Source organism: Mustelus asterias, chromosome 13, assembly GCF_964213995.1.
Source record: "Mustelus asterias chromosome 13, sMusAst1.hap1.1, whole genome shotgun sequence".
Taxonomy (NCBI): domain Eukaryota; kingdom Metazoa; phylum Chordata; class Chondrichthyes; order Carcharhiniformes; family Triakidae; genus Mustelus; species Mustelus asterias.
The window spans coordinates 12,162,896-12,185,744 of record NC_135813.1 but is presented as its reverse complement, the minus strand read 5'-3'; the positions used below and the strand labels follow the sequence as shown (position 1 = coordinate 12,185,744).

Sequence of the window (22,849 nt, the reverse complement as noted above, 5' to 3'; positions counted from 1 at the left end):
CTGGCCACTTAGAGTGTGCATTGACTATGAACAAGAGCATATATCCCTCTACTGGGCCAGCAATGTTGCAGCCTGGTGCAACTTCGATGTCAGCCTTTTAATTGATCACAACTTTACCCTTTGAGCAACAAAACCAGGTCAGAGAGTCCTCTTAAACAGCTATTTTAAGGCAAGCTATAGCAAGGACACTAGAAAGCTAAGTTCACATCGCTGTAGCTAGCCAGAGTGGCGTATTCCAAGATACAACAGCAATTATTGTTTTCAAATTCAATTACAAGTAATTGGCATATACCAATCACATTATGCTTCCTTCATTATAATATCCAATCAGCGTGAAAACTTAATACACCATTTCTACAAATTATAATAGTACAGCTCCCTTCCTCCTAGTTACAGATGTCTGTTTTAATGATCTTTGTAAGAAGTCTCACAGCACCAGGTTAAAGTCCAACAGGTTTATTTGGTAGCAAATACCATAAGCTTTCGGAGCACTGTTCCTTCGTCAGATGGAGTGGATATCTGCTCTCAAACAGGGCACAGACACACAAATCAAGTTACAGAATACTAATTAGAATGCGAATCTCTACAGCCAGCCAGGTCTTAAAGGTACAGACAATGTGGGTGGAGGGAGCATTCAACACAGGTTAAAGAGATGTGTATTGTCTCCAGGCAGAACAGCTAGTGAGATTCTGCAAGATCAGGGGGAAAACTGTGGGGGTTACTGATAATGTGACATAAATCCAACATCCCGGTTTAGGTCGTCCTCATGTGTGCGGAACTTGGCTATCAGTTTCTGCTCAGCGACTCTGCGCTGTCGTGTGTCGTGAAGGCCGCCTTGATGTTGGATTTATGTCACATTATCAGTAATGGATGAGAATTTGACTGAAGCAATGAGTACTTGAGATTTTTTCAGGATGGGGCAGTTCTGAACAGGAAAATAAATAAGATTTTTAAAAAATCACCAGGAGGCGATGGCTCAGTGGTATTATCACTAGACTATTAATCCAGAAACTCAGCTAATGCTCTGGGGCCCGGGGTTCAAATGCTGCCACGGCAGATGGTGGAATTTGAATTTAATTAAAAATATCTGGAATTAAGAATCTAGTGATGACCATGAAACCATTGTCGATTGTCGGAAAATCCCATCTGGTTCACTAATGTCCTTTAGGGAAGGAAATCTGCCGTCCTTGCCTGGTCTGGCCTACATGTGACTCCAGAGCCACAGCAATGTGGTTGACTCTCAACTGCCCTCCAAGGGCAACTAGGAAAGGGCAATAAATGCTGGCCCAGCCAGCGACGCCCATGTCCCACAAATGAATTTTAAAAATTATTTGAGCACAACAGTGTGGCAATAAGTCAAGAATCCCGGACGATACAAATAGGAGAGAGCAGAAAAGCAGGGTTGTTTACAACAGTTTATTTAAAAATCTGGAACAAAGTAGAATTCATATTCAACACTGATATACTTCATCACAAAATGCTAAACATTTTGCAAATGCACTAATCTTGCACTGCACAATGTAACAGAATTTTTCCGCCGAAATTGCTTATACTGAAGAATTGCACATTGACTGTGTTTCCTGAACTTCCTTAGGGCTGCGTTTTAACTGATATTGCAGCATTGTAATGTAAATTATACTCGGAGGCAAAATACCTGCAGTACCAATGATAACAAAGAAATATTTTACACGGCCTGTGACCAATTTGATCTCCTGACATTAACAGAAGTCTGGATCATTAATTAAATTGCAATAAGGGGAGTTCTTAAACAAGATTTGTTTGATAAAAACAGGTTGGCCAACATCTAGTCTCCAAATACACCAATTTAAAAGTAGTTCTGCATCTTCATGAGGTCTCCCTGTTAGTCTAGACTAGAGTGCAATACTTTTGGCCAGACGACCATCTTCTAACTGGTGCAGTCACATAAGGGGGACGGTGGACATTCTTTTGATCACAAGACCCAGACATGGGTCACCACTGCATCAACTTGATTGGGGGGGCGGGGGGCTGAAGGGAGAGAGAAAGTGAGGGAGGTCAAAACATTGAGATCGAAATTAAATTGACAACTTGAAAAAACAAACTCAATCTGCTCAGTTCACCTTAATCCAGCTACAGGCAGACTGGTGGACGGACTATCAGGAGCAAGACACAAGGCAACATTTGAACAAGAAATCAGAAACCCATCATCACAAATGGAATGCGTCACAAAATGGCAGTAACTACAAATCTGTCTGAAGTAACAGTTGCCCTGTGAAAAACACACTTTACTATAATTAAAAATATTTTTTTAAAAACCTTCAACAAATGTGTAGCACAACCCCATCGACAGTATCAATCCCTTGAAGGATAGCAAATTTCAAGCTATTTTTGGTTTTAGGGAAACACCATCCCATCAAGATGATCTCTTCGATGAACGATGCAATAGTGCTTCACCCTGGTAAGTATTTCTGAATGCAGTTTCCAAACAATTCATTGTAGATATATATCTTTAAAAAACTGCCCTGGCATTCAAAGATCCGAGTGTCCGATCCACAGTAAAATTAAATGTATATAAGTCATAAATCTTCCCTGTCTGCCTTCCCCAAGGTCCGAGTTTCTCATGACCAGTATGAGGGGGCAAGCGAGTCACAGTCCACTGTTGGACTTTCCCCTCATTCCCTGTGCATCAGGTCTCAATCGGCAGGCAACTCATTCCTTGGAGATCAAGGAACAAACCCTGCGCCCTAACCCTCCACTGCCGTCCCATGCACTGAGCCAGCCATATTGCCTAAGGTACTAACAGGAAGATAATTTAGCAATCAGCCAATGTTGAAGCAACTCTACAACAATTCTAAACTGATGCGGGGGGGAGAAAAATATCAAATGAACCCAAGGTTAACCCAATAGAATCTCAATGTCATTTCTGGACCCTCAGGTCAGCTTTTGATTCCTGAAGACGTACTGCTGCCAAGGTATCAACATCCGATCAGTAATAGGCACAATTAATGCATAGACTGCTCAATATCTTTTCAATCATAAGACCTTGAATATGGCACCATCATATAAATAAAATAACCTGTCTCTTCGATTCATTAACCTCCTCATCACATTCAGAATACCCGATCAAACTCTGTCTGGTTGGCGGCGGCAGGATTCTTGTTCTGAGTGGTTGACTGCTGAGGCATGTGGCTAGCGCGCCTCCTGGGAGGAGCCAAGTACTCAAACATTGACTGGTTGTGCGTCGAGAGCATATTTTTGAGGTCAGAAGGCATGGGGTCAGTCCAGAAGAAATCGTGGTTCAGCGCATCGTCACTGTCAATCCTCTGGGCAGGGTCAAGCACAAGCAGCTTGTCAATGAGGTCCAGTGCGTAAGGGTCTTTCACATAAGCCTTCAGCCGGTCTTTGACCTTTCGCTTCTGACCTTTGGGCAATTCCAGCTTTTGGTAGAGTTCATACTTTTCAACATTAGGCCAAACCTGAAACAAAGAAAGGTTTCATTTTCATTAAATTTGCATTTGTCAATATCGTATCAGTGCCTTCGGAGAGACTGTTGAAGCCGCTCAGTTTAACATATAAGTTATTTTCCCTGCAATTGATCCGACTTTCAATGCACTTACAAAGTAGTTATGTCTTAAATTACTCATTGTCCAAATATATTTTCTCCTCTGCCAGTTTTTAAATAAGCCTTTAAAGCTCAATGCACACACGTGCGCCACATTGTCCGCATACCTGACGCAAGACTCTGAAAGCAAGCTCACGGCACCAACTACCAGGAAGGCAGAGGAAATGTTTCAGGGACATCCTCAAAGCCTCCCTGAAAGAATGCAACAGGCCCCGATTTGTGGGAATCCCTTGCTCAAGATTGTCCAAACTGGTGAAAAAGCATCAACCATTTTGAACGTCTCTAACAGGGCCCGGTCAAGGCCAAGCACAAACAAGGAGCGAACAAAAATCACGGTACCCACCCACCCATCTCCTCAAACCCTATCTGTGGCAGAGTGTGCGGGATCAGCATTGGACCTTTGGCATTGAGTCACCTCAGGACTAACAACCCCCGAGTATAAGTTACCTTCAGTCTTGAGGGACTGCCTAAGAAGAACATGCACTCCAGGTCCCTCTGTTCCTGCACTCTTTAGAATTGTGCCATTAAGTCTGTCTTGTCTCTTCCTATCCCCTTTGCCAAAATGCGTCACTGCCCACTTCCCTGTTTTAAATTCCATCTGCCACTTGTCTGCTCATTCTGTTAGCCAATGCTCTGTTGCAGACAATTCCCATCATCCTCCAAGTTTGGTATCATCGAATTTTGAAATTCTACTCCATTTTCCAACATCCTATCATCCTCCAAACTGAAAAATAACCATCTATCATGACATGCTACTTTCTGTCCTTAAAGCCAATTTTTTATCCAATTGGACGCTGACCCACCAATTCGATAAGCCTCAATTTTGTCAATTAGCCTTTAACGCAGTACCTGGTCAAAACAACATCTACCACATTGCCTTCATTAACCTTCTCTGTTCCTTCATCCAAAAATTCATTTAGATTGGTGAAGGACCGTCTGCCTTTTGGGGGCGGCATGGTAGCACAATGACTAGCACTGCTGCCTCGCAGCGACAGGCACCCAGGTTTGATTCCTGGCTTGGGTCACTGTCCGTGTGGAGTCTGCACGTTCTCCTTGTGTCTGCGTGGGTTTCCTTCGGGTGCTCCGGTTTCCTCCCGCAGTCCGAAAGATGTGCGGGTTAGGTGGATTGGTCATGCTAAATTGCCACTTAGTGTCAGGGGGACTAGCTAGGGTAAATGCATGGGGTTATGGGAATAGGGCCTGGGTGGGATTGTGGTCAGTGCAGACTCAATGGACCAAATAGTCTCCTTCTGCACTGTATGATTCTATGATTTTTTTTACAAATCCATGCTGGCTCTTCTGGGACACGTTGCCACCAGTCTTCCTCATAACTTCATACTTGGAACTCAAATCCGGTTCCCATCCCAGCTGCAAGAACTAAAAAAAGCTCCAAAAACATTTGCATCCTTGCAATTTCCCTGCAGCTGTGGGGCACTTTCCTGCAAGAAATGCACTAAATGCAAGTTTTGGCAATAGAAGCAAAGGTTTACAGCACTGCCTAATGTGGTCACTCAATACATTTACAGTTGCATCACATCTGAAAACTTAACTACTAAATTTAACTACCATCTACATAGAACAGTTAAGTACCACGATTTGCGTGTTAATCCAGAACCTGCTGGCCTTACCTCCGCTGTGATGGAGCCACAGAGCTGACTGATCAGGGTTAGCTGATGTTGTTCTGTGTTGCCCTGCATTATAGGACTCCGAGTCCACATCTCCGCCATGATGCACCCAGCTCCCCACAAATCTATAGGTGGTCCATAATCTCGCTCACCTGTGTTGGAGGGCAAAGATGGATGAATAATATTATTAATGATGAAGCAGAGGGCAACTTGCAGGGCTGCTGTACTTCCTAGTGCATTACTCTCCACTCAAAGATGCTGAGGTAAGATCCCCAGGACACAGGTAGCCCTCTTATCCCACCCAGGCCATAGTCCTCACATGCAAGCCCACACATTGAATGCCACCAGACCAATCCCCCACACGGATGTCACAGCTCATCCCAATTCTGTCCAACACAAAGACATGTTGTGGTACAGTAGTTAGCACTGCTGCCTCACAGCACCAGGGGCCTGGGTTCAATTCCGGTCTCGGGTAACTGTCTGTTTGGAGTTTGCACATTCTCTCCGTGTCTGAGAGAGTTTCCTCCAGGTGCTCCGGTTTCTTCCCCCGGGTAAGGCGGATTGGCCATGCTAAAATTGGCCCTTAGTGTCAGGGGGACTAGCAGGGTAAATACGTGGGGTTACAGGGACAGGGCTTGGGTGGGATTTTTGTCGGTGTATACTTGATAGGCCGAATGGCATCCTTCTGAACTGTAGGGATTCTATGAATCCGTGGGCACTTCCCATAAGGATTATTAGATAGCTGCCACCCTGCCTCAATTATTCCTTCGTTTGACTGGGGAACACAAGCCAACACCTGGCACACATCATGACAGCTCAAGAAATTACCAATAGTAACACGAGAACAACAATTCACATTGCATGAGAAGAGAGTGCTGATTGGTTGGCAGGTGGATTGGTGGGGGCATTGCCATGGTGAATGCAGCATGAAACAGTTAACTGCCCAGCTTTGTTCAAGTTCAGACTGGCTCTGTCTTTTGCAGACAGGAGGAAAATGTCCACACTCTAAGCCTTTTTCAACTAAATAAAGATGTGGAGATGCCGGCGTTGGACTGGAGTAAGCACAGTAAGAAGTCTCACAACACCAGGTTGAAGTCCAACAGGTTTATTTGGAATCACGAGCTTTTGGAGCGCTGCTCCTTCCTCTTTCACTCATCTGATGAAGGAGTAGCGCTCTGAAAGCTCGTGATACCAAATAAACCTGTTGGACTTTAACCTGGTGTTGTGAGATTTCTTACTGTGCCCAACTAAACAAAAGCATAGAGAAGTCATTCGTGGTTCATTCCTCAGGGTAATGCCATGACCAGAGTCGATCTGTTTAGTTTGAGTTGAACAAGGCGGGGCAACTATCTAAAAGCAAAATACCACAGATACTGGAAATCTGAAATAAAACCTGAAAATACTGGATAAACTCAGCAGGTCTGGCAACATCTGCGGAGAGAGAAACAGGGTTAATGTTAAGTCTATATGGGTCATATGATGCGATGGAAGATATATTCCAGGCCTCCATAAACTCTGCAGCACCAAACTAGAGATTTACAAACCTACAAAGATGTGCAGGTTAGGTGAATTGGACCCTTAATGTTAGGGGGATTAGCAGGGTAAATACATGGGGTTACGGGGATGGAGCCTGGGTGGGATTGTTATCGGTGCAGGCTCGATGGGCCGAATGGTTTCCTCCTGCACTGTAAGGATTCTATATCAAACATTCACACAAAAGTAGAGTAATTCAAGCAAGTAATTACAGGATAGCTCACCTAAAATCCATTATGATTTAATGTTATTCCTTGGCCTGGCTGCAAAAGCAATCATCACACCAGCCAAAGAAAAGTGCTATACAACCCAATCCCACTTTCTAGTTCTTGATCCGTAATCTTGTAGCTAAATACTTATTAAACGCAATGAAGGTTTCTGGTTCTATCCCCTTTTTCAGGCAGTGAGAAACCATCCTCCAACACTGATAGAGATAGGCGAGGTGATGAATGAATACTTTTCTTCAGTGTTCACCAAGGAGAGGGGCCATGTTTTTGAGGAAGAGAAGGTGTTACAGGCTAATAGGCTGGAGGAAATAGATGTTCGGAGGGAGGATGTCTTGGCAGTTTTGAATAAACTGAAGGTCGATAAGTCCCCTGGGCCTGATGAAATGTATCCTAGGATTCTTTGGGAGGCAAGGGATGAGATTGCAGAGCCTTTGGCGTTGATCTTTGGGTCCTCGCTGTCCACGGGGATGGTGCCAGAGGACTGGAGAATGGCGAATGTTGTTCCTCTGTTTAAGAAAGGGAATAGAAATGACCCTGGTAATTATAGACCGGTTAGTCTGACTTCGGTGGTTGGTAAATTGATGGAAAAGGTCCTTAGGGATGGGATTTACGACCATTTAGAAAGATGCGGATTAATCCGGGATAGTCAGCACGGATTCGTGAAGGGCAAGTCGTGCCTCACAAATTTGATAGAATTTTTTGAGGAGGTAACTAAGTGTGTTGATGAAGGTAGGGCAGTTGATGTCATATACATGGATTTTAGTAAGGCGTTTGATAAGGTCCCCCATGGTCGGCTTATGATGAAAGTGAGGAGGTGTGGGATAGAGGGAAAGTTGGCCGATTGGATAGGTAACTGGCTGTCTGACCGAAGACAGAGGGTGGTGGTCGATGGAAAATTTTCGGATTGGAGGCAGGTTGCTAGCGGTGTGCCGCAGGGATCAGTGCTTGGTCCTCTGCTCTTTGTGATTTTTATTAATGACTTAGAGGAGGGGGCTGAAGGGTGGATCAGTAAATTTGCTGATGACACCAAGATTGGTGGAGTAGTGGATGAGGTGGAGGGCTGTTGTAGGCTGCAAAGAGACATAGATAGGATGCAAAGCTGGGCTGAAAAATGGCAAATGGAGTTTAACCCTGATAAATGTGAGGTGATTCATTTTGGTAGGACAAATTTAAATGTGGATTACAGGGTCAAAGGTAGGGTTCTGAAGACTGTGGAGGAACAGAGAGATCTTGGGGTCCATATCCACAGATCTCTAAAGGTTGCCACTCAAGTGGATAGAGCTGTGAAGAAGGCCTATAGTGTGTTAGCTTTTATTAACAGGGGGTTGGAGTTTAAGAGCCGTGGGGTTATGCTGCAACTGTACAGGACCTTGGTGAGACCACATTTGGAATATTGTGTGCAGTTCTGGTCACCTCACTATAGGAAGGATGTGGAAGCGCTGGAAGGAGTGCAGAGGAGATTTACCAGGATGCTGCCTGGTTTGGAGGGTAGGTCATATGAGGAAAGGTTGAGGGAGCTAGGGCTGTTCTCTCTGGAGCGGAGGAGGCTGAGGGGAGACTTAATAGAGGTGTATAAAATGATGAAGGGGATAGATAGAGTGAACGTTCAAAGACTATTTCCTCGGGTGGATGGAGCTATTACAAGGGGGCATAACTATAGGGTTCGTGGTGGGAGATACAGGACGGATATCAGAGGTAGGTTCTTTACGCAGAGAGTGGTTGGGGTGTGGAATGGACTGCCTGCAGTGATAGTGGAGTCAGACACTTTAGAAACATTTAAGCGGTTATTGGATAGGCACATGGAGCACACCAGGATGATAGAGAGTGGGATAGCTTGATCTTGGTTTCAGATAAAGCTCGGCACAACATCGTGGGCCGAAGGGCCTGTTCTGTGCTGTACTGTTCTATGTTCTACTGTCCCAACAGAGTCAACCCCACCAGGAAACACTATAGGGAAAATATGAAAAGCTCCCACTTGATACAGATCTCTCTTAGCCACAAGAGGTTTGCACACCATCAAATTCTGCTTCACAATTAGTATTTTCACCTGTCAAGGAGACCACACAAGTCCTAAATATTCAGCATTCTGTCAAACATTTATGTCCTTTAAAATACATGGTGTCTAAACAGCCGGTCATGGAACGGTGCACAACCATGTGTTGAACAGGAAGACAAGTCACAGGTTGTGACCACATTGCACAAGTAACACACTGACACGTTACAACACAAACCATGATATATATCGACTCTTAAATAAAGGTTTATTAAACTTTTATCACTTCTTCAACACAGTAACTTGAGCTGGGGAGAGACAAATTATTTAATACATTCGTAACCCAAAGCTAATGTCCAAGATTGAAATGATTTGATGACAAGTTACGGTCAGTTATTATGCTTAGGCGACACCAAAGTTCAGCTTTCAAAACCTATAAGTTGAGAGGGGAAGAGAACCTGGGAGGTGAGAGGGTCCACAGTGATATTCCGCACCTCACCCCATTCCCCTCAAATATTTACCCATGAACCCCGGGGGCAGGTGGGGTCATTATCACCATGGCGTATTCTGGCCAAGCTGGTCACGTTTGGTAGAGTTTGAGGTAACCCACCTAGCAGGAGCTCCGGTGGCCGGTACCACAGTGTCACCACCCTGTTGGTATAGCGGTTCGGCTGGCTATTCTTGGCCAGGCTAAATGCTCGAGCTAGACCAAAGTCAGCCAGTTTCAGCACACCATCCCGAGTGATAAGGACGTTGGCTGCTTTCATATCTCGATGCAAGATCTGAGGGGAAAATGCAAATATCAGCATAAAACAAATGGCATCAGAGTAGTTTGCACGAGTATTTATTTCTCCAAAGACAGGATCCTGAGCAGAAATTCCTGTGCAGTTCGTCCCAAGGTTCTCATTTAAAATCTTATCTGATTTAAATCTTGCAATGAAATGTGAACCCTTCACAGTTCAATGATGCTGCCTAGTGTTACACAATTTGCCTGTTAAAGACTTGCACTTAACCAACACCTTAATGATGTGATACACAAACTAGGAGTAGCCATTCAGCCCCTCAAACCTGTTCCACCATTCAATAAGACCATGACCGATCTCAACATTCTGCCTAGACCCAAGAACCATGACTCTCTTGTTATCAAAATAATCCCCATTTACCAGAGCTCCAATTCCTTTCAAGTACAAAGATATAAAAGAGCAGAATGTACTTAGCTTTACAGTGCTTAGTTATCCATGTAGCTACGACCAAGACTCTGGGCTTAACTATACCAAAAGCCACTAAACCAGCGAAAGGTAAATCAAACCAGATGAGGTCACCCACTTCACTGCTTCTCACCTTGTTCCGATGAATGTAGTAGAGCCCGTTCAGTAACATCTGCATCACCTTCTTAATTTCTGCCAGTGTGAACTTCACGTTGGCGTTGCTGAGCAGTCCAGCAAGGTCATGCTCACAGAAGTCAAATACTAGATAGATGCTGCCCTTGTAACGGTTATACTGCGTGGCTGCAGGAATTAAACAGCAATATATATCACTGTCAGCTTTAACCACCACTATCCCAGGTACAAGAACATAATTTCCTTTGCTCGGCCTGAAACAAGAGAGATTATAAGGAGACAGCAGACAATGCAATTCCAATTTGGGCGAAAACCAAAACTTGCGTGGGAACTTCCTCAACTCCCGTTCGTTCAGGTGACAGGCTGGAATGGGAAACACTGTTCCCAAGCTAGTAAGGTGTTTAGCTCATATACATATAATAAAGAAAGAGATAATATCCATGCTTGCTGTAACTGAAGCATGGCCACTAGGATTGGAGAGCAAGTCACTCCATTCAAGCAAACTTGATGGAGAAATGTTATGATATTTCCCTCACCAAATGCATAGTCGGGCCAGGCAAGCACTTGACATGTATTGGAGCTGTATGGACAGGGTGTGTCTGGACATAAGACTGGAAGTATGTTCATATGATGTGAACTTATTCCATGAAACTTGCACATTAACTGCTATTTGCTGCAGACAGGTTTCAGCTAACTGCAACAAGACGACCAGGGCATTGTCTGGCAGTACAGGAACCCACTAAAGACACCAAAAGCCACTGAATTGCAGTTTGAAACAAGCTTACCTTTAGTGCGGCAGATTTCAATGAGATTCACCACATTTTCATGCTTCAGCAGTTGCAGGATTTTTATCTCCCTCAGGGCCGTGATGGGAAACTACCACAAACATTGAATTAAAATGAAGACGCATTACAATCTTGTGTGTAAATATTTCCATATATTAAGAGCTGCTGAGTAAAATATTAATTTACAGCCAGGAACTGGAAATAAGATTTACGGACGAGGACAAGGTTCCCATTTCACATTACAGACCAAAGGGTAACACAGTGGTTAGCACTGCTGCATCACAGCACCAGGGACCTGGGTTCAATTCCGGCCTCGGGTCACTGTCTGTGTGGAGTTTACATGTTCTCCCCATGTCTGCGTGGGTTTCCTCCGGGTGCTCCGGTTTCCTCCCACAGTCCAAAGATATGCGGGTTAGGTTGATTGGCCATGCTAAATTGACCCTAGCGTCAGGGGAATTAGCAGGGTAAATGTGTGGGATTACAGGAGTAGGGACTGGGTGGGATTGTGGTCGGTACAGACTCGATTACAGGAGTAGGGACTGGGTGGGATTGTGGTCGGTACAGACTCGATGGGCCAAATGGCCTCCCTCTGTGCTGTAGGGATTCTATGATTCAAAGGCAACACATAGGAGGGGCCGTTACATTACAATAAGAAAGAGCAACTCACAAGAAAATTGTTCACAAATAAACAAAAGGACCAATTATAATAAATAAAAATCCCTGCAGCAGTGTGTAGAGAGATCAATTGATAAAGGACTGCCTCGTGCTGTACTGGCCCACATGGAGCCCAAGGCCTGGCACATAAGATAGGGTTGGAAGTGGAGATGAATGAGAGATTTGGATACAACCCTCTAGCGGGTCAAGGCTTAGAATTTCTATTCTTGGCTAAAAGGTAACTGGCAAGACAATGTCACATTCTTCTGCTTTGAACATTTGTTAATGGGATATGAGCATCACTGGTAAAGGAAGCATTTACTGCCCATCCCCATTTGCCCCAAGAAGGTATTTGTGAGCCGCCTTCTTGAACCCACTGCAGTCAGTGTGGTGTAGCTACTCTGGCTGTGCTGTTAGAAAGGGAACTCCTGGATTTTGACCCAGCAACAATAAAGGAATTGTGATATATTTCCAAGTTAGACCATATGCAACATGGAAGAGAATGTGCAGATGGTGGGAACCCCATGCATCTGCAACACTTGCCTTTCTAGGGATAACAGGTTTGGGAGCCATGACAGAAAAGGCCATGGCCAGTTGCAGTAATGCATCTTGTAGGTGGAATGCACTGTAGCCATGATGTGATGCACCGATAATGGAGGGAGCAAATGATTAAGGTGGTGGGTGGAGTGCTGATCAATTGGGCTGCTGTATCTTCAAGCTTCTTGAGTGCTGTTGAAGCTGCATCTAGGCAAGTGGGGAGTATTCCATTGCACTCTATGCCTTGAAGGTGGTTTACAGTGAATCAGGAAAGAAATCCTGGATTCTGACCTCGGTGAGGTAGCGAGGGTGGTCAGTGCCCTTAGTTGTGAAGAAACATGAGCCACAGCCTATTATTTTGAAACCAGTAGAGTCTACATACACAAATGTCACACCCATCACCAGGCCTTCAAAGGAGACAATATTAACTTTAATATCCAGGGTAACTTAACCCTACATACCCCTTCCTTTTCATTCTCCATCAGGACCTTCTTCAAAGCCACCTTTTTGCCCGTCTGTCGATGACGTGCTTTAAAAACCTCCCTGTAAAAACAACCACAGCACCATCAGTCCAAAAGTTCCAGCGACTAACAGAATCTCCCAGAGTTACAGCCAAACAATCCAATTCCATAGGAAGAGAAATGGACCAGAGCAGTTACAATTTTGTAAAGCAGCGATTTCAAGAGGCGACATTTTTGTATACTTATAGGTCCTGAACTCGACTAAGCAGAACTTCATTGTAAAACTGCAAAGTGTTACAAGCATCGCAGAAAATAAAATGTTGTCCAGCCCATTCCTTCTCTCCGTCACACAATGCCTTCAGGAGGACTCCTTGAAGTTTCACCATGTTTAGCTGGTGTCTGTCTGCAAAGGAGAGATTCACACCAAGGCTTTGTGCTTCCTGAGGACACCCCAAAGACAACAAAATACTGCCAATTCTGTGCATTTCAAAGAATGAGAAACAGCAAACGAGATGAACCGGGTGAATATTCTTTTTGTTGGCCGAGGGAGGGTTTGTTAGACAAGGACAGCAATCGCATCGTAACAACATAAGAAATAGGTGCAATCATGACTGATCTTTTACCTCAGTTGCCCTCCCCCGTCCACTCTCATAGTCCTCAGCTCCACGAAACATAAAAACTCTACACGTCTCAGCCGTGAACATGTCCAATGATGGAGCATCCTCAGTCTTCCGGTTTAGAGGTTTTCAAAGATTAACAACCTTGAAGAAACGTGACCTCATCTCAGTCTTAAATGGTCACCTCCTTATCTTGTGGCGATGTCCCAGATTACCCAGCTAGGGAAACAATCTCTCAGCGTCTACCCTGTCAAGCCCCAACAAGATCTTGTATGTTTCAATGAGATTGCTTCTCAGCACTCCAAACTTGAGAGAATAGACACAATTAATTTAGACTCTCATCATAAACACTAATCTAATGAAGCTCCATGGTACTGCCTTCAAGTATATCCTCCCTTAGGTACAGAGGCCAAAACTATGCACAGTACGCCAAGTGGGGTATCACCAGAGCTCTACACAATTGTAGGAAGATTTCCTTGTTCTCACTCTAGTCCCTTTGCACTAAATATCAACATGTTTCTGCCTTCCTAGAATCTTACAGTACAGAAAGAGGCCATTCGGCCCATTGAGTCTGCACCGACCACAATCCAGGCCCTATCCCCGTAACCCCATATATTTACCCTAGCTAGTCCCCCTGACACTAAGGGGCAATTTAGCATGACCAATCCACCTAACCCCGCACATCTTTGGTGTGTGGGAGGAAACCGGAGCACCCGGAGGAAACCCACGCAGACACAGGGAGAATGTGCAAACGCCGCACAGATACTGACCCAAGCCAGGAATCGAACCTGGCGCTTTGAGGCAGCAGTGCTAACCCACTGTGCCACCGTGCTGCCCCTGATTCCTAATTGCTTGCTGCCCCTCTATGCTAACCTTGTCACCAAAAGAGAAAATGTTGGAAGATCTCAGCAGGTCTGGCAGCATCTGTAAGGAGAGAAAAAAACCTGACGTTTCGAGTCCAGATGACCCTTTGTCAAAGTTGACAAAGCTTTGTACAGTTTCCACAGTAATTTGCTTTTATTTTTTGCTAACCTTGTGTTCCTTGTGTGAGCACATTCAAGTCTCTCCAAACATCATTTAAATTTTCACGCTTTTTATAAATATTCAGGCTAACAGGCCCATGGCTCCAAATTTACCCTTACCCTCCCTTCCCGGATCAGGACACAACAATTCATAATCTGCTGGGAACATTCTACACTCTAGAGAATCTTGAAAAATCATAACCATCACACCCAATTTCTCTGCAGCTACTCCTTTGGGGGTGTTGGCCTGGGGTTTTGACAACTTTTAGTCTCCTAAATTTCTCTGATACACGTTCCCTGTTGACATTAATTACTCTAAGTTCCTCACTTCTAGTAACTCACTGGTTACCCTGTATTCCTGCTATGCAATCTGTGTCTTCCACTGTGAAGGCAGACACAAAATATTTGTTCTGCCCTTTCTTTCTTCCCCATAATTTATCCTGTTTCTTCCTCTGAGGGACCGGCACCAGTTCAATCTAACCGTCACTGTTTTATATTCCTGTAAAAGCTCTTACAATCTGCTTCAAGGTTCCTGGTTTATTTATTCTCATTCTTTGTCCCTTATTAACTTTCTGGTTGCCCTTTGCTCGTATCCGAAACACTCCCTAAGCGCTGCAACGTTATAAGCTGCCTTTAATCGTTTACTGTCGCTAACTTCCCTGGTAAGTTGCAGATGGATCTTTTGCACAATGCTTCTGGTTTTTAATGGAATGCGTTTTTTGTTGAAAATTTTGAATCATTTCTTTAAATGTTTGCTTTTGCAGAAGGCCAGCGGATGCTTGACATTTCCACGGAGCAGACTTGCTGACCATGGGGGGCCCGGTCATACTGTTCAGTCCCTCACCACCGCATTGAAGTCACCAATCAGTAGCTTGTTATCATAGCTGGGTGCCTCGTCCAGTTTGTCCTGTAGTTGGTTCATCTCCCGCCTCCTGTGTCTGCCTCAGCTGGTACATAAACTTGCACAACAGTGACTTTGGTGTGCGCTGTGTGTGGACTCTGATGGTGAAGATGTGATGGCTACTGGTTTCCACCTCGCTTACACTTGTGCTGAGCATCTGTTGAGTATGAGCTCAATTCCATTGGTGTTCTTCTTGCCCGGAGTACAGAATCATCAGGCCCTCAGTGCTGATCCATCCGTGGCCTGTCCATCGCATCTCACTGATGCCCAAAGCACCCTGAACAAGATTGATTATATATGCATCAGCAGTAGATGGAGGACATCCCGACAAGATGCCTGCACGTATCGGGGTGCTATATAGGATTGGGCCACCAGCTTGTGTTAGGCAAGCTCCACCTGAAGCTGAAGAAGGCAACAACCATGAAGTCACGAAGGCCGTTTGCAATGGAGAAACAGAAGGACAAGGACACATCACACTTCCAGCTGGGCATCTCCAACAGATTCAAAGTACTTACGAAGTCAGGGAACACTGAGCAACAGTGGGAAATCTTCAAAGCATGGATTAAAGAGTCATCCTCAGGCAAACTAACCACCAAAGAATGCTGGATCACTGACCCAAGGCAGAAGTTGACTGATGAAGAAGAGCAAGAGGAACCAGGGAAAGAACTTCACTGATTGCAAGGTTTTGGATAGCATCCATCCGCAGTCACCCGAGTACATCGCAAGGGCGTATGGCATCGTGAAGTGCTATATTAACATCTTAAAAGCCTAATATCCCAGCTCCCGCTGCTGCATCAGGACTAGTCGGGGCACCATGGACTCCTTCAACGTCATCACAGGAGCACAGCAAGGTTTCATATTCTCCCCACTCCCTTTTCTCTTGGTTACTGATTTCACCATGATGGTAAGTTTAGAATTTGGTATCCTGCGGCAACAGCACCGGCTGATGGGCCTGGATTTAGCTGATGACATCGCCTTGCTGGTTAAAGAATCACATGCTCCCACATGACCAACAGTCTTGATAATAGTGGCACCAATGTAGCTGTGCATCAGCTGTGAGATGACCAAGACAGCGATGGCTGCAGGACATCAAGGGGATCCTCCTCCCATCACTGGCAATGGAACATTAAGGAGATCAAGCACCTTCCTTACATGGGAAGCAACAATTCCAAAGAGGGTGATATGGAGATCGCGCTCACACCCAAATAGGCAAAGTAGCACCGGTCTTCCAGAGGCTCCACAGAGACTGGGCATTCAACACCATCAACACAGCCATGAAACTGTGACTCCACATGTCCACAGTAGTACAGCTGCAATCTATGCCAGTGAGACTGCAAAGATGTCACATACGATGGATGTCTTTCACCAGCACTGCCCACGTTAGATGAAGAGACAGCATCACCAACGAAGCGCTACAGAAAACCAGTCGGAGCTGCATGCAGGACCTTGTGACGGACAGACAACTGAGTGGCAGGACAGATATTTTTGCTCCCTGGACATTTGCCCTGCCAGAGTGGCAGTAGAATGGACACCACCACCAGATCACGACAGGGCTGGCCTAAGAAGACCTGGTGAAGTACATTGTGATGGACCTGGTCCAGTGGCGGAGATTTATTATCCATATTTCCTCTGGTTCCATGCAGGACAAAGTCTAAATTTGTCTTGAAATGTTTCCCACTGCTTGTTTACTGCCATACCTTTCAGTCTATTTACCCAACTTACCTTATCCAGCTCCCCTCTCCTTCTAAGTAACTAGCCTTGTCTAAGATCTTTGTTTTGGATTCAAGATCGTTATTCTAAAACTTGATATAGAATTAATTGTATTGTGATCACTTTTTTCAATGAAATCACTAACTAACCCTGCCTCCTCACACAATACTAGATCTAAAAATAGCTCCATACTAGTTGGTTCTAGAACACATTGTTCTAGGAAGCTATTGTGAGAGCATTCAACAAACTCCAGACCGCCCTTGTCAACGTGATCCATCCAGTCTATCTGAAGACTAAAGTCCCTCACGACTATTACACGGCCTTTGTTACAAACTCCAATTATCTCTTGTTCTTTCCAACGGTATTACTATTGTTGGGAGAACCTATTGATAAACTATTCTCTCCCAATGCTTCCTGAGCCTTGTCGTTCCTAATCATCACCCATACCGATTCTACTCCCGGTCCTCTGAGCCAAGATCATTTCTGTTCTCAAGAAATCCTTTATCAAGGCAACTCTCCCTTTGCCATTCTGTCCGTCTTTTCACAACTCTAGAATAGTTATTTCTCAATCTTGGTCACCTTGCAACTAAATCTCTGTAATGGCAATTCTATCAAACCCATGTTTCTTTATTTGTGCTGCTAATTCACCGACCTTGTTCAGAATGCTTTGTGCATTCAGATGAAGAGCAATTAATTTTACATTTTTAATGTTGTCCTTTGCGTGGACCTTATTTGCTGATGCACCATTATTGTTAAACTCCCTGGTCTTTCCTGCCCCATGGTGTGTGTCTTTCCAAATCGCTACACTGCTCTATCGCCTCTGATTTTATCTTTAGATTTTTAAACCTCCCTTCATCTGACCTCCCCCCATTCCTCTTGTATGGATCTTTCACACCAACCCCTCCAATATTCAGATAGGGATTTAGCAATCAATCATTCAAAAAAAATCAGACACACCTAAGTCAGTCAATCAGAGCAATTTGTTTCCAAATACATCGTCCATAAATATATTAACCCACAACAAACTTCAGTAATCCATAAAACCTCCATTCTTAGAATCATAAATCAGACAATGCAGAAGAGGCCCTTCAGTCTACACCGGCACAACTCTCATCTAATCCCATTTATCAGCACTTGCCCTATAGCCGTGAATATAATGATGTGCTAAGTGCTCATCCAGGTAGCTTTTAAAGGACGTGAGGCAAACCGCCTCTACCACCCTCCCAGGCAGCGCATTCCAGACCACCACCACCTTCTGGGTAAAAAAGGGTTTCCTCACATCCCCCCTAAACCTCCTGCCCCTTCACCGTGAACCTATATCCCTTCAACTAAGGGGACAACTGCTCCTATCCACTTTGTCCGTGCCCCTTATAATCTCGTACACCTCGATCAGGTCGCCCCTCAGTCTTCTCTGCTCCAACGAAAACGACCCAAGCCTATCCAAACCTCCTCATAACTTAAATGTTCCATCCCAGACAGCATCCTGGTGAATCATCTCTACACCCCCTCTTGACCTCAAATTACATGAGCCAGTTGGCAACTCCCCCAAAAGAAACTTGAACATATTGAAAAACAACCGAGTGCACCAGCATCAGGGAGAAAGGCCCAGTTAAAACTGCAGTTTAACAATGGGAGGTTCAATAAAGGGACAAAACACAAAATATTATGTTATATGCAGTTATTCATTTCCTATTTCATTTTAACCCCCCTTCCCCTCACTTACGACAGGAGGTTGCATGCCCATGCATGGTCTTTTCAAGAGCAATTCAAATAATATCTCAACTCTGCTCCTTCCCACTAACCCTGCAATTTCTCCCCCTTCAAGTTTTTAACCAACTCCTTTTTTAAAGGTTACCGTTGAAGCTGCTTCCCCCAGCGATTCAGGCAATACATTTCAGTTCACAACACCTCACTGCATCAATTTTCCCTTTTGTGTTCTTTCCATGAATGGGTGTTCCTCCGGTTAGTTTCCCTCCTGGCACAGGAGGCAGTTTCTGCATCCCTAAATGTAACTTCGCACTTTCAGCAGCCACACATCTGCTTATTTCATCTGTTGCTGCCCCACCCCCCCCCCCCCCCCCCCCACCCCTAGGAGTCTGTTAAGTTCCACGATGGCATAGTGGTCAGCACTGCCCTCACAACACCAGGGACCCGGGTTCAATTCCAGCCTCGGGTCACTGTCTGTGTGGAGTTTGCACGTTCTCCCCGTGTCTGCATTCCTCCCACAGTCCAAAGATGTGCGGGTTAGGGTGATTGGCCATGCTAAATTGGCCCTCATGTTAGGGGGACTAGCAGGGTAAATATGTGGGGTTATGGGATTAGGGCCTGGGTGGGATTGTGGTCAGTGCAGACTCGATGGACCAAATGGCCTCCTTCTGCACTGTAGGGATTCTAATCGTTGACCACATTTCCAAATTTTATGCCACCCACAATCTTTGCAATTGTGTCGTTTACCTCTCACACTAAAAAAGAGCAGTGTCCTAATACCAACCCATGGGCAACACCAAATGCAAAAAAATCTCTCCACAGTCTGGAGAAACAGCCACTCACCAGCACAGTGCAGTGGGAAGGGGAAGATGACTCAAACAAAGACTCAGGATGCAGCCATACTCAGGAAGTTAGGGGTTGGTTTAGGTTTCCACCCACTACTGTCTACAATCTGCCTCAGCCGCCACCCAGAGACACACACACAAGACCATTATGGTGTTATTTAGCCTGCTGAATGGAAATATCCAAGTGACCACAATACTGAATAGAGAGGAGGCTATTGAAGCTATTCTGCCACTCAATAAGATCAAGACTGATTTGATTGTGGTTTCAACGCCACTTTCCAGCCCACCCCTTCATAAGCTTTGACTCCCTTGTCAATCAAAAACCTGTCTAACTCAGCTTTGAATTTATTTAATGATCCAGGGCAGAGAGTTCCAATGATTCACAACCCGCTGAGACAAGAAATTCCTTCTCATCTCCATCTGAAACAGGAGACACCACATTCTGAAATGACACGTCAAGTCCCTCGAATCTGCCTGACAAACCTCCTCAGAATCTTACACATTTCAACATCACCTCCTCTTCTAAACTCCAGTGAGTAGGGTCCAAACTGCTCAAACCTTTTACAAAACAACGCATTCATCCCAGGAATCAACCTTCTGAATGTCACCTGAACTGCTTCCAGTGCAAGTTCCAACCTCCATAAATAAGGGGCCAAAACATTACATGGTCCTTTAGGTGTAGACTCACCAATGCCTTGCACAACTGTAACAAAACTTTGATAATTTTATACCCCAACCCCTTGAAATAAAGGCTAAAATTTCATCTACCTTCCAAACTATATGCTGTACCTGTGTATCAACTTGTCAATCATGAACAAGGTCGTCCAGATCCCTCTGCACTGCAGAATTCTGTAGTCTCTCTCCATTTAAATAATACCCTGCTTTTCTAATCTTCCTACCAAAGTGGACAAGTTTACATTTTCCCACATTACACTCCATCCAACAAAGACAACTTGCATTCATATAGCACCTTTCACATGGCAAGTACCCCAATGCATTTCAGAGCACTAATTTCAAACAAAAGTTGACAGAGACACATTAAGGAGATGAATGGGGAAATACTTTGTCAAAGATGCAGGTTTTCAGAAAGGGGATTGGAGTGGACCAAATGGACTGAGGTACAAGACCTGTATCGATGGGAGCAAGAGGGGCCACTGGAAGCAATTCATTAACTATGAAGCATTTTGGGATGTTCTGAAGGTGCCAGAGAAATGCAAGAGCGTCAGACAGGAACAGGATGTCCCAACTCTCCAAACTCCCTCAGAATCCAGAGCCTCCTTAGATTGCACCATCCAAGTACCAATAACAACCCTGGAGAGGCCCATATCTCTCCCTAGTCCCTAATCTTCATCCCCAGTGCCCCCCCCCCACCCCAGTGCCCCATCCACCCCCCTCCCCCACCCCAGTGCCCCATCCACCCCCCTCCCCCACCCCAGTGCCCCATCCACCCCCCTCCCCCACCCCAGTGCCCCATCCACCCCCTCCCCCACCCCAGTGCCCCATCCACCCCCCTCCCCCACCCCAGTGCCCCATCCACCCCCCTCCCCCACCCCAGTGCCCCATCCACCCCCCTCCCCCACCCCAGTGCCCCATCCACCCCCTCCCCCACCCCAGTGCCCCATCCACCCCCCTCCCCCACCCCAGTGCCCCATCCACCCCCCTCCCCCACCCACCCCCTCCCCCACCCCAGTGCCCCATCCACCCCCCTCCCCCACCCCAGTGCCCCATCCACCCCCCTCCCCCACCCCAGTGCCCCATCCACCCCCTCCCCCACCCCAGTGCCCCATCCACCCCCCTCCCCCACCCCAGTGCCCCATCCACCCCCCTCCCCCACCCCAGTGCCCCATCCACCCCCCTCCCCCACCCCAGTGCCCCATCCACCCCCCTCCCCCACCCCAGTGCCCCATCCACCCCCCTCCCCCACCCCAGTGCCCCATCCACCCCCCTCCCCCACCCCAGTGCCCCATCCACCCCCCTCCCCCACCCCAGTGCCCCATCCACCCCCCTCCCCCACCCCAGTGCCCCATCCACCCCCCTCCCCCACCCCAGTGCCCCATCCACCCCCCTCCCCCACCCCAGTGCCCCATCCACCCCCCTCCCCCACCCCAGTGCCCCATCCACCCCCTCCCCCACCCCAGTGCCCCATCCACCCCCCTCCCCCACCCCAGTGCCCCATCCACCCCCCTCCCCCACCCCAGTGCCCCATCCACCCCCCTCCCCCACCCCAGTGCCCCATCCACCCCCCTCCCCCACCCCAGTGCCCCATCCACCCCCCTCCCCCACCCCAGTGCCCCATCCACCCCCCTCCCCCACCCCAGTGCCCCATCCACCCCCCTCCCCCACCCCAGTGCCCCATCCACCCCCCTCCCCCACCCCAGTGCCCCATCCACCCCCCTCCCCTCGATCCCCGGGCCCCCCACACCGGCCTCACCCGAAGGTGCCCTGCCCGATCTTCGCCAGCTTCTCGTACTTCCCGACCTCATCGCAGAACTGGAAATCCAGCGCCTCGTAATGTTTGATCATGTCGGCGCTGAGCCGGACACTCATCCCGCCATCCGGGCACCTCGCCATCATCTGCTTCCGGGGGCGAAAGGCCGGCTGCTGCATTGCGGGAAGCGCCCCACTTCCGCCGCCGCCGCCACTGACAGCGGCTCCAGGCGGCCGGGAGCGGCACTGCAGCCTCAGCGGCTCCCCCTGCAGCCTGTCCCCAGCAACAGCAAGTAGATAGATCCACTGGGATAGAATGGATTCATTCATAACTCGAGGAAAACTCAAGATTTTCCCACTTGTACTTTTTTGTCTTCCCCGTTATTGTGAAATCCACAAATACCACTATTTTTAAGCCACTATCATTTTCACACTTATTTTTCTTAATCTTTTAAAACTTCAGATCATTTATTATATAGAGCAAAAAGATAACTGATCTTGGATTATTTAAAATATGCCTTAAACCTTGGTAGGGTAAAAACTTACAGAACAAGGGGGAGGGGAGTGCTACTATTTCAGTAACTCTCGAAAAAGAGCATGCACAGTAATGCTGGGCCGAATGGCCTCCTTCTGTGCCGTAACATTCTATGATCCTGGTGTTTATATGTGCGAGTTAGGTGGATTGGCCATGCTAAATTGCCCCTTAGTATCCAAAGATGTGAAGGTTATTTATTAGTGTCACAAAGTTTTAAAAGTTTATTTATTTGTCACAAGTAAGGCTTACATTAACACTGTAATGAAGTTACTGTGAAATTCCCCTAGTCACCACATTCTGGCGCCTCTTCGAGTCAATGCACCTAACCA

General features: G+C 46.4%; 1 protein-coding gene across 2 annotated transcripts; it reads right to left on the bottom strand.

Moving 5' to 3' along the window:
- Nucleotides 1–1,402: 1,402 nt before the first annotated feature.
- cdk9 (cyclin-dependent kinase 9 (CDC2-related kinase)) lies at nt 1,403–22,146 on the bottom strand. 2 transcript variants are annotated; one of them, XM_078226306.1, is made up of 7 exons: nt 22,037–22,146; nt 12,757–12,838; nt 11,105–11,195; nt 10,321–10,487; nt 9,590–9,761; nt 5,230–5,378; nt 1,403–3,455 (listed from the first exon to the last, which is right to left on the bottom strand). In XM_078226306.1, the coding sequence occupies exons 1-7, from the start codon at nt 22,039–22,041 to the stop codon at nt 3,090–3,092; spliced, it is 1,032 nt and encodes a 343-aa protein (XP_078082432.1). In that variant the 5' UTR covers nt 22,042–22,146; the 3' UTR covers nt 1,403–3,089. The 2 variants fall into 2 exon arrangements, with proteins under 2 accessions (XP_078082432.1, XP_078082431.1); XM_078226305.1 differs by having other exon boundaries at nt 21,990–22,138.
- Between the last annotated feature and the right edge of the window lie 703 nt (nt 22,147–22,849).

Coding starts and splice junctions, on each gene's coding strand:
- cdk9 (XM_078226305.1), bottom strand. CDS start 22,132: ATGATGGCGAGGTGCCCGGATGGCGGGATGAGTGTCCGGCTCAGCGCC. Junction 12,839..21,989: donor ATCGGGCAGGGCACCTTCGG/GTGAGGCCGGTG, acceptor TTGTTTTTACAG/GGAGGTTTTTAAAGCACGTC. Junction 10,488..11,104: donor TGAAATCTGCCGCACTAAAG/GTAAGCTTGTTT, acceptor TAATTCCTGCAG/CCACGCAGTATAACCGTTAC.